We start from the raw sequence: 17,195 nt of genomic DNA on the forward strand, positions 1-17,195 counted from the left end.
ACCCTTTTAGATGTAAGGCCCTCCTCCAAAACTTGGGAATTGAGTGGCACCCCTTTACAAAAACAAATGTATTTGTTTGTAGTGTCTGCTTCCTTGAAGAGGGCCTGGAAGGCGCCGGGGGGCGGGGGAGCGGTACTTGGGAAGGAAAAGCCTGCGCTGCTGTGAATGAAGGGAGGAACCTGTACTCATCTCACCGGAGCCTGAGCTTATCTTGTTTTTCTCCTCTCTCCCAATGGTACCCTTCAAAGGCTGTTGCAGCAACCCAGGGTGCTGCAGAGCCCAGGTTGAGATTCACTGGTGCAATATTACATGTACTTGACATGAGGATCAAGTCAAGGTCCTTGGCTTACTTTAAATTATACCATGTCTTACTGAGGAAGACTGCTTTGCACTTAAATTCTGTGGAAAAAGATGCCATTCACAGGAGTGGGTGGACTGGGCCTGTCTTCCTCCCACAGGGCTGTCCGTAGGGGGAGCAAATTGGGGTGACCACCACAGACCCCATGCTTTGGGGGCCCCATGGAGCTGGGCGGAGTGGTGCTGCGACTCCATGCTGCTGCCAGCTTCACGTCTAGCTGCTCCCCACCCCCCCAACTTGGCGCCGAATCCCCTGCCAGCTTCCTCACGTCTGGGGCCAGGGGCCCGTACAGGCTGATTTGCCCCAGGGCCCCGTACCCTGCTCAGGTCGTCTCTGTCTTCCCATTTCAAATTTATTTCTCTTTTGAGTTTTATATCTCTAAGATGAGTGAAACAGTTTTGGAATGAAGAATGGGTCTTGGAAAGATTAGGGTCCTGTCGATTTTGAAAGATTACAGAAAAAAATCCTCCTGGAAAACAAAGCAAAAGATGGCTGCAAATGACCTATTGCATCTTGGTTAAGTCTTTTGTGCTGTTTACAGATTTCATAGACATCAGGGCTGGAAGGGACCTTGGGAGATCATCGAGTCCAGCCCCCTGCCCCAGGGGCAGGAAGTTAGCTGGGGTCACAGGATCCCAGCAAGATAAACACCCAAATGTCTCTTAAAGGAGTCCAGAGTAGGTGCTCACACCACCTCTGGTGGCAGTCTGCTCCAGGCCTTGGGGGCTTGGACAGTAAAGAAGTTTTTCCTTATGTCCTTTTCCTTATGAAATGGTCTTGGAGGAGTTTGTGACTATTTGACATTGTCATCCCATGGAGCGCTCTGGTGAACAGGCATTCCCCCAGATCCTGATGCACACCCCTTATATACTTATAGGCAGCCACCAGGTCGCCCCTGAGCCTGCGCTTTCCCAGGCTGAAGAGTCCCGTAGCTCTCAGCCTCTCTTCATAAGGTCTGTTTTCCGTTTTGAATCTGTTTTAAAGTAAAAGCTTTTTCTCTAATGATAAATATAGTGCCTCAGGTGACAGATGGAAGCAAAGGATTTTGCTGAAGATTTTTGTAGTTTTATTTTACATCTTTGGTTTCATGTAACATCACAATGTAATGATCTGATTTTTGTCTCAGGCTCAAGAAGAGAGCGCTGTGGGTATCGTATCTCACGTCGTCATCGTAATTCAGAGGATCAAACGCACTGTACTGGCAAAGCTAAAAAGAATAGTGAAAATGCTACCTGGGTGAAAGAAATCCTCCTTAGTGCACTCAGTCCAGAGCAGTTCGTCTTAACATTACTAGAAGCTGAGCCTCCTAATGTGTTGGTGAGTCGTCCTAACAAACCATTTACAGAAGCCTCCATGATGATGTCATTGACCAAACTCGCAGACAAAGAATTGGTTCACATGATTGGCTGGGCAAAGAAAATTCCCGGTAAGAATTTCAGAAGCTTTTTTAAATTAAAAATTGTGTACTGAGTACAAATATCCTTAAGGTAACATTAATGCAATAAGTGGCTGAAGTATCAGCAAAGTGGCATTAAATGCGTAATGTGTTGTTCTAGAAAACTGCTGGGAAATCGCTTCTGTTCTTCATAATCCTCCCCAAAATGTTTTGATTTAGAAAATGACCATGTACAAAGTATTCATAAGCCTTTCAAAGTTAACAAATACTTGTTTGTTGTGAAAAGCCACAATTAACGCAACATATGATTTCAGTTGTATCTCACAAATAGGTTTAAGCAATTTTGTTAGGAACCATAAATTAGCATATTTTACTGTGTTGACAGTAATTGTAGTTTGCCTTTTTTGAGGTTTTAAACAGTTTTTAACTTTTCAGTATCTAGCTTATTTTAAAATTAGGGGAGACCTAATTCTTTCCCTGCTGAAGAAGGGCTTCCATTTCAGCTGAAGAAAACTCCATGTGTGTACCCAATTTTGCCCAATGGTTGTTATACAAAAGCATCAGGCTGTGAACTGGTGTGTAATGAGGAGTTTAGAATGATGACCTTTGTATTCTAGAGGCATATGTCATTAGGAATATTCAGGAAATACAGCTTTTTAATGATTGGTTATACAAGGTATTGTATTTCTGAAAACTTATGTAAGAAAGAGCAATAAGCAGTGTTGCCTGTTATGCATTGGCATAATCTGTTTCTGTAAAAGCTGTTGGAAACTTTCATGGACCCAAATTCATTTTCAAATGTCTTGTAATTTCAACTCCCTCCCTCTCCACTGATGTTTTTCACTATGCGGTGAAACTTGTCTGACTTTATCCCAACTACATACTTGTTCCAATAAAAGATATCTACCTTAGGACATCCTTGTCATTTGTTACTTCAGAACTTTTATTTAGTGATTTGCAAATGCAAAATAAAAATAAAAAAATTGATCAAAATGAAACACTTGATTGACCTCAAATTGTTTTTTAATATTCCATTGCAAAGAATTTCAGACATTTTGTTTTAGCTTAGGGCCCCCTACACGTGTAGGTAGAGGTGCAGTGGGATTGAAAATGTGATCCACGCAAACATGTGTCCTGCCATGCCACACATGCATGGCAGGATGTGTGATTGTGGGATCGTCAGTCAGATCTCATTACATCTTAGAGCTGGTGCAGGGGGAACCTTATCCTAGGCTCCCCATGCACTGACAAGAAAAAAGTTTCCACTGCTGGGAGTGCCCTCAGTTGACAGGGCTCCCATCCACAGGGTTGTCCCATGCACCTTGTACCTGGAAGATCCCAGCTGTGTTGGTGCATAGGGTGGTCCCACAGCTGGGAGTCCTATAGGTTAATGGCATTCCTACCTGGGCGGGAGGCACATGCTCCTGTGACTGGGAGCTCCCAGGCTTGGGGGAGCACTTGCCCCCCCAAGCTGGGAGCTTCGATCAACTAATAGGGTTTCCAGCTGCAGGGGCACAGGCTTCATATGTACACTAAATCTAGAAACCAGCTATAAAATTATTACATATTTCCCAGCAATAGCTGGTTGGACCTTTTTATGGCACCATAGTTAATTTTGTGCATGTACCCAGTCTAAATTGAGTTAACCAAGGTAATTGCATAATGGATGTAACGTGTAGAGCAGGCCCTATGTTCACACTTCAAGATTCCAAAATCTGGCTTTAATCTTTAAAATGAAACAGGCATCTGCAGAGCGCTAACTGCTTTATTTTTTTTTGTTGACATTTGCTTTGGGTTTGGTTTTTGCTCCCTGTTATTGAATTTATTTTGAGAAACTTTACAAATCAAATCTTTTCTTAGTGATAGTCCAACTGTTGGAAGAAACATAGCTATTAAGGCACTTAGAAGCCATCATACAGATACTAGAACCATCATCACAATCTTGCGTGTGGTTATTTTTTTCTAATTCCCTTGTGTTACAGAGTAAAATTAGACATTTGTTTTAGAAAAAAGTAGAAAATAGAAGGGTCACAGAATGGAAGTAGTGACATAAAAATGAATACATTCTGAATAGTGAGTTCCACCATCCATATAATGTAGTAATTAACTTTTGCTATAGTACTGGTTTAAAAAAAATCCAAAGTAATCATGGTAGCTAAACTTCAGGATGTAGGAGATCAGCATTTTCAAAACTAGATGTGTAAAGTTAGGCTTTTAACTCTATCTTCAGTTGTTTAAATAAGCAGCCTGATTTTCAAAGCTGAGTTTTTAACAGTTCTTCAGGTACAAGGTTTGGTTCCTAAGTGCCTCTTATTCTTTCTTTTGAAAGTGTTTTTTTTTTTTAAATATTTTTTCCTGAACAAAAAAGTGATACATAATAGGACAAATGAGCACATCCTTTAAACAGGAGAAATGCTAAAAAAATACCTGTTTTTCCTCTTGTAATATTCTAATTTTTTCCTACTTTTTATAGGGCTTTTTTTTTTTTTTTTTTTTTTTAACTGCTGGAGGCCTTTGGTCCAGGCTAAAAGGTTAGACCTTGGGCAGCTGGATAAGAAATCCCTTTTAGTTTTCATGTTATCATCCAGGCTTATTTTGCCACAGAGGATGCATCTACACAAGATGCCAAATGCGCAGTAGCCTAATACTACTGCACGGTAGCACGTCGCATCAGAAACAGTGCTAATATGCTACTGTACAGTAGTATTAGGCCACTGCGCATTTAGCATCTTGTGGCTGGCTTCCTTTCACTCAGTACCCAGTATGGTCTAGCATTTTTCCTGACCCATTTATCCCTATTTGACCTTGTAGCAGCATTTTTCTTTAACTTAGTTTTTCTCTTTCCTTAGTATGTACAACTGAATGTATTTATAAGGAATAATCATTATTGCCGTCCTGCTTCATGCACCAGTGTAGGTCACTAAAATAGGTATTTAAAAGAGAGTGGGCTCATAGCTGATCCCTGAAGTAACTTTTCTCCATGCTTTCAGGATAACTTATTGTCTCTCTGTCAGCTCCTGCAGTTCTAGTATTAATCCCCATCTTAACCACCTTACATGTCCTGTGAGACAGAGTACCAAATGCCTCAAGAGAGGTTCATTCCACTGTACTACCCTTATCTAAGACAGTTATCCTATCATAGAAAAATATTAGGTTAGTCTGACATGATTGAGTTAAAATAAAGTTCTCAGTTTAGCCTCTCAGAAATCTAGATCATGAGTTTTTTTACTTTAAAAGCTGAATATTTTTGAGGTAGGTAGTTTAACTTATCAGAAAGCAGGTGCAGTCATTTCTACTGTCATTCAGGCTGTTTAACAATTTCCAAGGATGCCTCTTATATTGTCATCCATTTCTGAATCTCCTATATTTCTGTCGCATTCCTTTTGAGACAAGGTGACCAGAACTGAAGGCAGTATTGCAAGTGAGGATGTAACATTGATACTACAATATTTTTAATCTTATTAATATTGTAGCTTTATTTTAGGGAGTATTGCCATGACAAGTCTCATACAAGAGTCATACTTGCTATGACAAGTTCTTACTACACTGTTTGCTATGGCACCCATCCGCTAGAATAGTTTGTCTTTTCTACTCTTGACTCATCTAAATCTCTTGGTTTAGAGAAGACGCATTGAAATATAGCACATGATAGCCATACAAAATATTGAACAGTATCCATAAGGTCCTGTGTACTCAGAAAATTGGTTCTGGATTATCTGACACTGTGGTTGAAATTCTGTGCTAGCATCAAATTAAGAATTGAATTATTTATTGAACTGAATATGGAAATGAATGATACAATCCATACAGGAACCGCTGCTATTTAGGTTGATGTTGGATTTATCTTCCGCTTTTACAACATGTGCTGTTTAATAAGTCTGTGTGAGTTGGGAGTGATCTGATTTGGCTTTGAATCTGGCTGCTTCGAATGGCCGTGATCTGATCCAGAGCTCTGGATCGGGTTTCTGCCTTGATCTGGCCAAAGCAGCTCTGAAGCTTCAGAGCCGCCTTGGAGATCTGTCCATAGGGTATAATGGGGGAATCAATTAAATATGAATAACTTTGTTTCTTGTCCAATTTGGTTGAAACATGCAGGAATGGTAGACTCTGCTGAGAGCATGAAACCTGCCAAGTTTCAAGAATATCGGTGGTGGGGTTTAGGAGGAACTGTACCCCAAATTCTTGAAAACCAAACTCATGTCATGGCTGTGTGTCACATCACAGGGGGTGAAAACTGCAGGGGTGGTAGCTCTTACTGAGGCCACAAAGCCTGCCAAATTTCAAGGAGATCGGTGGAGGGGGTTGGGGGGAACTGCCCCTCAAGCTGCTGACAGGCGAAACTTGAGACATGGGTGACCCTGGGTGTGTTAAGGCACAGCAGGGTGAAAGCTGCAGGGATAGTGGCCCCTGCTGTGGCCACAACACCTGCCAGCTTTCAAGGAGATGGGTGCAAGGGGGTTCTGGGGCTCTATACCCCTAGCTGCACCAATCTCCTTGAAACTTGGAAGGCTTTGTGGCCTCAGTAACAGCTACCACCCCTGCAGTTTTTACCCCGCTATGTTGTAACACCTAGATGTGACATGAGTTTTGCTTTTAAGAATTTGGGTACTGTTCCCCCCCCAACCCCTGCACCGATTGTCTTGAAACTTTGATAGGCTTCATCCTCTCAGAGTCTACCATCCCTGAAAATTTCATCCAAATCAGATAAAAAACAACAAAATTATAAATATTTGATTGTTTCCCCGTTATACCCTATGGCCAAAGGTGGTTTCGAACTGCTTTGGGAAGCCAAACGAGGCCAGCGCTTGGACCCGGATGTGCTGCTTGGGACCCCGAAGCATCTGAAGCTTCTCTGGATCTGAAGTTTTGTCCGAAGCCTCGCACAACCCTACTGTTCCAGATGTGTTTTTTTTGTATTAACAATGCTTATTTTGTAGATAATGCCAGAATGTGAACCTGTAGGTTTTGGTGGCCATGGGCCATGGGCAATTGGAAATTTTTGCATGGGAAGTGGTTTGGGATAAGCACAGCAGCCAATTGTTTTTGAGACGTCAACAGGCTTAAAAATGTCATCTAAGTTTCAGTGTTAATGCTCCATTAATCAAAATGGAGGAGGTTATATTTCTGATATCTTGAAACATTGACTCTAAGCAGACTCAGGGGCTAAGTATAGACATTTTAAAAGCCTGAGCCTGAACTGATTCAATTTTGCAGGTTAGTCTAACCTGTGTAGATTGAACCAATTTGCAAGTGAATTGGGTTTGATTCCTGAAATGCAGCTACATGCCTGCTGCAGCTCAAGCTAGAAGCCAGGGGGTGCTAGAGCAGCCCTCCCTTCCCTGCAGCAGTGGCCAAAAGGTTGGAGGGAAGCTGAGCTGAGTATGATTGGGGGGGGGTTTAAACCCCCACCCTGGCCTGCACAGTACCTAGCCAGGGTGTGCCTGGAGAGGGAGGGGGGAAGCAGTCCTTGCCAGGCTTGTGCCCAAGCAGTGGGGGGCATGGCTAGATACCAGCCCCTAGGGAGGCAGCATGAGACACAATGCAGGGTAAGGAGGGAGATTAAACCCCGCTTCCTCCCTCTCCCACTGGCTCAGAGCCCAGCCAGGGTCTGCCTGGCTTTCCCCCCTGCTTGCTGCGCAGGCCTGAGGTGAAGAGTAGGGGGGGAGAGGGATTAACTCCCACTCCCCTCCCCCACTGGCATAGGATCAGACCCCAGCTGGGATCTTCTGCCAGTGGGAGAGGGGAGGGGGAGGTTTAATCCCTCTCCCTTTCCCTCTTTGCCTCAGCCCAGCGTCTGGCCATGCCCCCTACCACTCGAGCAGGGGGAAAAGCCAGGCAGATGCTGGGTGGGGTCCTGTGCTGGTGGGAGAGAGGAGAGGGGTGGGATTAAATCCTTTTTCCCTGCTTACCCTGCTGGTCCTGGCCAGGGCACGGCCTCGCCCCCTGCTCTCCACTGGAACAGGGAGTGGGGTGGCGAGGGCAGGAGATGTCATCCTCCTGCTTTACTTGGCCTTAGTGAGGCCACAGCTGGAGTATCACATCCCGTTTTGGGTCCCCCACTTCAGGAGGGATGTGGATAATCTTGAGAGAGTCCAGAGAGCCATCCGCATGATCAAAGGTCAAGAGAGCAGGCTTTATGAGGAGAGGCTGAGGGACACGGGAGTCTTCAGCCTGGAGAAGAGAAGGCTCAGGAGGGACTTGGTGGCAGCCTATAAGTATATAAGAGGCGTGTACCGGGATCTGGGAGAACCATTGTTCACCAAGGCTCCCTAAGGGATAAGAAGGTCTAATGGCCACAAACTCCTGGAAGGCTGATTTAGACTGGACATAAGCAAATCTTCTTTACAGTCCAAGTGTCCAGGGTCTGGAACAGACTCCCGCCAGAGGTGGTGCAAGCACCTACTCTGGACTCCTTCAAAAGGCCCTGCAGACTTCCTGCCTATGGCAGGAGGGCTGGACTCGATGATCTCAGGAGGTCCCTTCCAGCCCCTAAAGACTATGAATCCAAGTGTGGCAGCCCTCCCTCCCCCCCATGCAGACTTGGGTTGGGGGTCTCCTGGGCCATGGAGGGGGTTAAAGTCCCCCTCCGTCACTTCCACTTGAGCTTGCTGGCCCATGTCCACTCCCCTGCCACTCCAGTGGAGGAAAAGTCTGGCAGAGGCTGCTCCACCTCTGAAAAGCAGACCAGATTGCATCCCCAGCCTGCTTTCCCACCCTTTTTGTCAGCCAATCCTCACTGCTCTAGCTAGAGAGCAGAGGGGTAGGGCCAACCGTACTCTGCTTGAGCAGACAGTACCAGGGCTGCAAAGCATCCTGGGGTGCTGGGGAACTGATTTAACTTGAACAAGGAAGGCTTCTGGGCCAGAAGTTCCAAAAACTGGTTTGACCTAAGTACATTAAGTCTGATGCTACATTCAACCAGGTTTATCTTAAACCAGTTTGGGCCATTTAGAAACTGGTTTATGAGCACTGAACTTCTGTTCTGTTACGGGTTTAAAAGAGTTTCTGATCACTTAAGCCAGTTTATGTGTAACTTCTGTTCCTAGTCAGGAAGACATTTCCAAGATTTTATTTCAAGCAACAAGGTCTAGAAACATACTTTACAAACAGTGAAAGCTCAGGGTCTTGAGCACAACCATGCAGCAAGTGATGAATCCTGTAGTGACTTCCATGGCAATTATGTGGCAGTTGAATCAGAGAATACACAGGGTTGGGGGGGGGGGGAATTCAGTGCTCTTGTTTGTCCTTTTTCTTAATACAAGAAGAGAGCATTTTGAAATTGAAAGTCAACAAATTTTAAAATGGTTAGAAAGAAATGATCTTTTATGCAGTGTGCCTTGATCTATGAAACTCATTCTAGACATAGAGTCCAGTAGCTTAGGGTATGGTCGTATGAACAAATTACTGTGAGTAAAGTCAAGGTTAAAACTCCCACTGTAACTTACTGTACGGTAAATGAGAGGCAGTTGTTTCCACTTTCATTAAGGGAGAAGCTACCTTTTTATGCGCCACAGTTAAGGATGTATACACAGCTAGTTGTAGAGCATCAGCTACTTGAAGGTAAGTTCATACCCTGACACACATCATAGGGGCTCATTTATGTGCTTTTACTCAGTCAAATTTTAAAATTAATTGCATGTTTTAATGAATCAGAACATTAGGGTTGGAAGTGACCCAGGAGGTCACATGTAGTCCAACTCTCTGCTCAAAGCAGGACCATCCCCAGCTTGATCATTCCAGCCAGGACTTTGTTTAGCCAGGCCTTAAAAATCTTCAAAGGTGGAGAGTCCATCCCCTCTCTATGGCTAGGGACAGAAGTTACACATAAACCAGTTTAAGTGATCAGAAACTAATTTAAATCTGTAATAGAACAGAAGCTCAGTGCACATAAATCAGTTTCAAGATGGCTAAAACTGGTTTAAGATAAACCTGGTTGAATGTAGTATCAGACTTCACTGATTTGGATCAAACTGGCTTATGAAACTTCGTCCCAGACCCCTGCCAGGTTCAAGTTAAATCACAATCAGACCTGGGCTGGGCTGGGCTGGGTTGTCTACTCCAGCAAAGAAGTGTTGCCCCACCCCTCTGCTCCCTAAATGGAGCAGTGAGGGTTGGCTGACAAAGGGGGGGGGCAAGCCCAGGTGGGGAGGCAGCCATGTCTGCGGTGGGGGGGAATTCCGCCCCCCCCTCCAGGCAACCCTGGCTTGGGTCTAGGGCCAGGGTGGGGGTTAAATGCCTCTTCTCATGCTCAAACTTATGGCTGGCTGCAGCTGTGGACTACAAATCCCAGAGGTACCTGGATGCAGGAAGAGGAAGTAATGAGCAACCCTGCAGAGTCCTGCTGTTGTGATTGGGAAACACAAATCCCAGAGACCTCAAGGGCCACAGGAAGAGGAAGTGAACACACATCTCATGCTGGTTACATGCCAGAGAGCCTGCTCTAGCAGCCCCCGGCTACTGGTCTGAGCCACTGCAGGCATGTGGCTGCATTTCTTGAATCAAAGGTAGATGTCTGCTAACTTGTCCCTCAGTTTAATCTGTGCAGCTTAAACTAACCTGCAAAGATTGCACTGATTCAACTTTGGGCTTTTTGACTGTCTATACTTAGCCTAGGTTCCAGTGTTTCACCACCCTCCTAGTAAGAAAGTTTTCCTAATATCCAACCTCAACTTCTCTTGCTGTAACTTGAGACCATTTGCTCCTTACTCTGTCTATCGTGAGAACATCCTCTAGTGCTTCAGGCAAGAAAGCAACAATTTTGAGTGGATATAGAAATCTTGTGTTTCAGGTCACAACACAGCTGTCTGAAGAAGGCTAGGAATAAACAGCCTGTGTAGTCAATACTCCATTATATGGTGTCTGAAGAATTGGAACCCTACCTCATCTGAAATGGAAACTCTTTGCTAGTGGTAGGCACCAGGGTTTGAGAACTTCGGCCTAAACATGGTTGCGACCATTGGATTGGTCCTTTATGATGTTTGCATTAGTTCCTCACTTGTCTCGTTATGTGCCCATGAATGTCTTATTCCTGATCAAGATTTACACCTTTGATTCCAGAACAGAACACTTCAATCTAATGGTTTTCTCCCCAGTATATGCACACATGGCTTTTTGTTTCAAACACCTGAAATATTTTCTTTGCTTTTTTAATGTCTTTGCTGTTCTGTAAGTAGAGAAAAATAATAGGTGGACACATCTGATGCTGTTTCATTGTTTTAGGCTTCATAGAGCTTAGTCTGTATGACCAAGTGAGGCTTTTGGAGAGTTGTTGGATGGAAGTTTTAATGGTGGGTCTTATGTGGAGATCGATTGATCATCCCGGCAAACTAATTTTTGCACCAGACCTTGTTTTAGACAGGTGAGAAAAAACATATATATATTTATATACATGCATATATTTGATTTTTAAGCTTGCATTGCTTTTCAGCATATGGATGAAAATAAGTGGGTAGGCATTAGGGATGCTATTAATGTATCACTCTAAAATAAAGGAAATAAATGACGTTACCATGGTAATGTCTTGAGGTCCCTAATCTCTAAAATGGATCAAGAATTCTAAACATAAAGAATATTCTCAAGTGAATTAGAAACTTCTGAACTCTTTAGTCTGGTCATATAAATAATCATGTTCTATTTACCAATATTGACTTAAGTTTATTTTTGTCATTGTCCAGATCTATAGACTCCCAAGTGTAAAGCATATAACTTAATATTTTAAATTCAATACTGTGTGTGTTGGTTTTTGCCATTAAGTTGATTCTCCCAGAAAAACAGATATCTGGCCAAATCGTATCACATAAGCACCACTTATATTATCCATCTGTATCCATAACCAAACTTTAATTTCTGACTGTGTAGAGAAGGACAACTGAATTTTTTCCTATAGGTTAATTTTCATTTGTTACAAGTGAAAATATTATTTTTAGGCATCTCCTTAGCAGAGCAAGCTAAATCTGTGAAATGTAGCATGACTGTTTTTCTGTAAGACATGATCAAAACTGGAGTCCTTTTTCCTGAAGGTGAAAAGTTAGTGTAGCGATCTACTGTCCAAGCTGGCTTTAAAATGTTTAAACTTGTTGACACATGAATAAAAAGCAAAAATTCAGATCCATAAAAGCAACGTGCTTATGTCAGTTGTAAAGTGTTGTCGCATATGCTGCAAATAGTTAAAAGGCAAAATTGCTTCTATAGCAAAGGAAGCTAATTCAGCTTTCAGAAGTCTTAGCGTATGAGTTGTTCAAGGTAACAGTAAGACATCACTGAGAAAAAGCAATGTGTGTTGGGTTCTTGTAGGAAAATCCTTAGAGGACAGTTGAAATACTGAAGGCTCGTTAGGTACATTCCCTCATCTCTGTGAATGGGAGCAGATCCTGGGTTAACAGACATCAAGATTATTCTGTACATTTAGAAATGTTTACAAGATGTGTTTAGTTCCTGATCTGGTTTTTATTAAGATATTCTGACCCTGCAGCAATGCATCTTTTCACACACATGCTTTGTTGAGCAAGTTCACTTCTCTCCAAGCTGGGCTAGCTCGTCCTTCTCCAGACCCCATGCTAAAATTTTTCTTTGCAATGAAGTCTTGGCAATAGTTAGCAGCTGGAGTGCTGAGATCTCTGGTCATTGTGCTGCCAAGTATTGCCCATAGTTTTCTTCTGGTTTTTTTTGTCTTTACTGGCCTGTTGTTCCCTAGATATTAACTCTGAGAGACAGGAATGATAATTTTATTCTGGGTTTGCATTAGCTAACACAATGGGGTTCTGCTACGTGACTGAAGCTTTACTGCAGTAGCACTTGCAATTAATAACAATAATAATATAATTCAGTGGGGGTCAACCTGTTCGGCAGGCATGCTGCAAATTATCCCCAGTGTGCCATACTGAGCCCTTTTGCTTACCCAATCTTCTTCTCTGCTTTCTGCTTCTTGCCCTGTGCTCTCTGTCTGTTCTGATGCTCTGATTTCTGTTCCCTGGCTTATCTGCCACTGTGCTGCCTCCCTCTTCTCGCATTTACCAGTGCTGCACGGAGGCTGCCTGTGCCACTTGTGACACCCATGCTGGAGGTTGCCTCCCCCCAGTGTAATTAAGTTTTCCAAAACAAAAAAGGATCTTCATAAGTAAATTCTCAAGCTAAAAGTGCTGCATGCCACATTCCTGGATTTTTGATTGCTGAAAGATCTGCTTTTAGCTGCGTCCAGTTGCTTCTGAGCAGTGACGTTTTCAGAACACAGATCTGAAAGTCCACTCTTTTCAGACAGTACGTGCCAGCCACTTTCTAAGAACAAGACCACACTATGAAGGAATCTTTGGCATCTGCAAATCAAATGACGAGGTCATAGGAACTCAGAGATGATTTTAGCTGGTTCAAGATCCTAGTGTTCCCTGCACCACTTCCACAATGTAGTGCCTCAGACTAGCTGTCCAGCAGGACAATTAACTTGGTAGATAAAATATCTCACAAAATGGGACCATTTTAACACCTAGTTAAACCTGTTTTAAGCAAACACTTGAGGAACTAGCAAAAATCAGTTGCATAATAGAGGTGACCTGTTACATATAATGCAACTTTTAAGTTGATTTCTCTCTGATCATATTCATTTGGAAATTCTCAAAGATTTTCTCTGTTCATGCCATCTTTCTCTGCTGTCTGGTTTTTAAATATCTCAGTTGTCTAAAATGTATGTGACATAAATAGGAGTCTGACTTCATTAGAGTTGTACTGATTATCACTAGTCAAAGACTTTAGTTTGCCAAGTGTTGTTTTGAACTGCTTACAAAATGGCCTGAATATAAATTCATATATGTATCTTAGGATAAAATAATACTTTGCGGGGGAGCCGAATATTGCACATCATTTTCAGTAATATTTTAAACGTGTCTGTAGGGATGAGGGGAAATGCGTAGAAGGAATTTTGGAAATCTTTGATATGCTCCTGGCCACAACGTCGAGGTTTCGAGAGCTGAAATTACAGCACAAGGAATACCTGTGTGTCAAAGCTATGATCCTTCTCAATTCCAGTAAGTGCACATCTACCTTTTGAGATATGTCAAGTTGTGCTGATTATATAGGGTGGGCAAATAATCTTTTTCTAAAAATGGCAAAAATATTCCCAGATATAAAGATCCTTGAAACAGAGTGAAAGGAAAAGTGTTTTTGTTGCTAACATTTTTTTTAGTGGCTTTTTGTTGGTTCTGGCAAATTCTAGGCCCCTGCTAGATGGACTAAAATGGGCTTGAAAGTCCTTGTCCTTGGTTATATAGACCACCAAAGGGCAAAGAGTATGCTCTTTTTGATGCTGGGGAAACAGCAAGGAATTCTGCCACTAACTCTGTATCCTGGTGCATTCACAGTGTAATAAGCCCCTTTGTCTCCCTAGATGCCAGTAAAGCAACTGATTGGACGGAGTGACTGTCCTGTGTTTTATTTTCATAATGTCATAGTATCATAGTGCTTAGGGTCAGAAGGGACCTAAACGGATAATCAGGTCCGACCTCCTGCCCTGGGCAGGAACGGGGGGCTGGGGTCATATCACCCCAACCACACATCTGTCCAGCCTGCTCTTGAAGACTCCCAGGGTAGGAGAGAGTGCCGCCTCCCTTGGGAGCCCCTTCCAGAGCCTAGCAGCCGTAACGGTAAAGTAATGTCTCCTGATGTCCAGCCTGAACCTCCTCTCTAACAATTTGTGGTCGTTTTCATTTCAGTTCATCAGCAGAAACATTTCAAAGCATTCAGCTGATCTGTCTGCCAAGTGCTCTTTGGGAATCGCATCTGCAGTGTGCAGTCTCTTCCAAAGCATGAGCAAGTGTTGTTCTTGCCTTGTGAGTTGCAGCCCACTGTAATTTCATTGCAGAGTAGGTCTTCTCGCCGGAAACCCCCATGCAACCTCTACATAAACAAATCGGATATTGTTTACGTCAGCTGATTTCAGTCCAAGCCCCAGCACAATTCAGAATCACGTCCAGCTGCTGTCTGTCTAGAAATAAGTGGCATACCAGGATTTTTACCAAAAACAGAGATTTGCCCTTCTTTAATAACGTGCTGCATTGATCTCTGTGATTTAAATCTGGTGCAGCAGATTGTCAAGATGGGTAAAGAACTGCCCAGACGTACAAAGGTCTCTTCATGTTCATAATGGAAAGCCAGGCTCATATTTGTCGGTACATTCTCAGTGATGGATTTGGGATTCCTCTGAAGGGGACGCAGCCAGGAACGTGGGTAGCATTCTTGGAGAGTCAGGAAGGTGATGGGGAGACTGAATAGCAGTGGTGCCTCTTCAGGCAAGGTTATTTGCTTGTTCAGAGAAGTTAAGTTTAATTAAAACCTCAATTTGTAAATCGTCTCTGGTGGGGGGTTGTAATATGGTGACTGGGGGTAGGGAAAAAAGGCCACTTGAGAGATTTATGCAAAAATTTAAACATGATCCCTGTAAAGGGAATGTGGTCCTTACCCCTAAATTGGAGCTCTAAAGTATGGGGTTTATAAATCACTGATGTATGTATACGTATCTACATCTTTGGTGCACTGCTAGGCTCTTTCATTGCACCTGCAGGCAAACCTAGGCTATGTCTATCGATCATTTTGCAGTGTTTGCGTTGTGCTGATCTCTTGTGGGTGGTGGCTGTTAGCACGTGCCTGTTTTTTAAACATAGAAGCAATTAAACAGGGATTTTTAAAAAAGTGTCTAATTGATTTAGGAGCCCACAGCAATAGTACTGTTAGTCCTTGATTTCTGAAAGCAATGTATATACAGTGCTGGGAATTTTGGGAAGCCCTTCAGTATGTATTTATTATAATTTTGCTGGGATTCAAGCAGTGTATGCTGGATTCAATGCTATGTACTTATTCTGAGGGTGGCATTAACATAAAATCTTGGGGTTTTTTCCCTTGCTGGAAATAAAAAGAGCACTCAGCAAGAGATTCCAATAGCTGACATGTCTCTCAAATTTCCAGTCTGAGTTGAGTTTTCCAGAATGTCTTGTAGTGTGTTTTCAGTTATTTCCATTGGTATAGTTATCTGGTGTCATCAGAGAGAATATTTTTTAACACTTTGTGTCCATAATTAATGCTTCAGGGTCGCAATCCTTTTTTTTCTGCATGCCCAGACATCCCGATTTAGTCATCTACATGACAATTGTTTGGTTGTGTAAGGTCCCAAAAACGCAGAATGCCAACCTGTGTCTTACTGTTATGGAGACACAGCCCTACACACCTGGATGAATCATCTAGTCAGCCCCAGGCTCAGGACAGGACCAACCTTAATGAAATAATCCCAGACAAGTGTCTGTCTAACCTGCTCTTAAAAACTTCCAAGGATGGAGATTCCCCACTATTATTAGGTAGCTGGACCACCCTCATAGTCAGAAAGCTCCTAATTTCCATCCTAAATTTCCCTTGCTGTAATTTAAAGCCCACTCCTCCTTATCCTGACCCCTGCAAGCACAGACTAGTATATCTGCATCCCTCAGTTTTCTCTTCTTCAAACTAAATAATCCAAGAGCCAAGGTCACTGACCTGAGGACGGGCATGTGATGTCTGAAAGCTTGTCCAACACTTCTCCCAACTATACAGTTGTTCCTACACCAGATATCACAAAAAAGCTTTGCCTTGACTCTTGACATTTCTTGGACCATCGTGGCTACAATAATATCTCAACCTGACTAAATAATTCTAGTTCTGTCAGTTTTTCTTTATAAGTCATGTTTCTAAGACTTTGAATTAATTTTGTTGTTCTTTTCTGGAATTTTTCTAAACTGTCCATGTCTTGTTTTAAGCACAGGGCCCAAAACTAGACATGGTACTTTAGGTGAGGCTTCACAAGTACCGAATAGAGTACAAGAATAATTTCCCTTGATTTGCAGGTAATATTTCTATTCTACAGCAGTATGCAACCTGAAACATGACCTTTACTTTGCAGCAAGAGTGTACTGTTGGCTACATAGTCGCACAAAGTGAATGTGTGCCCTAGTGTCCAGAGCCTCTACCTGTGCTCCTTCTGGACATGTTGCATCCTTAGCCATCCAGAAACTGAGCTGTCAAAACCCCACAACTAATGGGCATGGGTGTGTGGCCTGGTACTCACCTGGGATGCTGGTGGTCCAGGATCCCCCTCACCCAGTGGAGGTTTGGACCAGGGCCTCTTTTACATCCTTTAATCACCATGTTAGAAGCAGCTGCTGTTCACACCCTTTTCCAGTGCTCCTTTGGAAGCTGAGCCGCTTACACAGTCTTTGGGGAAAGAATTGATGGCAGGGAATAAGCATCTGTCCAACTGTAGGTAAGGGCTTATGATAGCTAGGGCTCTGTTCCTTCCAAGCCAGCACAATCCTTGGAGCCACACAACCTCTTACTTGCTCCCTTCTTCCTGGCCCCATATATCTCCTACATGCCTTCCCTCCCTGGCTGCCCAGAGGAAGAGCTTCAAAAGCAGTGCTAGAGACAAGG

At 43.2% G+C, this 17,195-nt stretch overlaps 1 protein-coding gene across 1 annotated transcript in view; it reads left to right on the forward strand.

The window, feature by feature from the left end:
• The window catches only part of ESR2 (estrogen receptor 2), a 39,315-nt gene that overhangs the window by 18,107 nt on the left and 4,013 nt on the right, over window positions 1-17,195 (forward strand). The window contains exons 4-6 of the mRNA XM_090035015.1: window positions 1,485-1,784; window positions 10,974-11,112; window positions 13,638-13,771. Of these exons, the coding sequence (XP_089891141.1) occupies window positions 1,485-1,784; window positions 10,974-11,112; window positions 13,638-13,771 (573 nt within the window). The remainder of the gene's footprint in view (window positions 1-1,484; window positions 1,785-10,973; window positions 11,113-13,637; window positions 13,772-17,195) is intronic.

This window comes from Crocodylus siamensis, chromosome 2, assembly GCF_052110815.1.
Source record: "Crocodylus siamensis isolate JL-2025a chromosome 2, ASM5211081v1, whole genome shotgun sequence".
NCBI lineage: Eukaryota > Metazoa > Chordata > Crocodylia > Crocodylidae > Crocodylus > Crocodylus siamensis.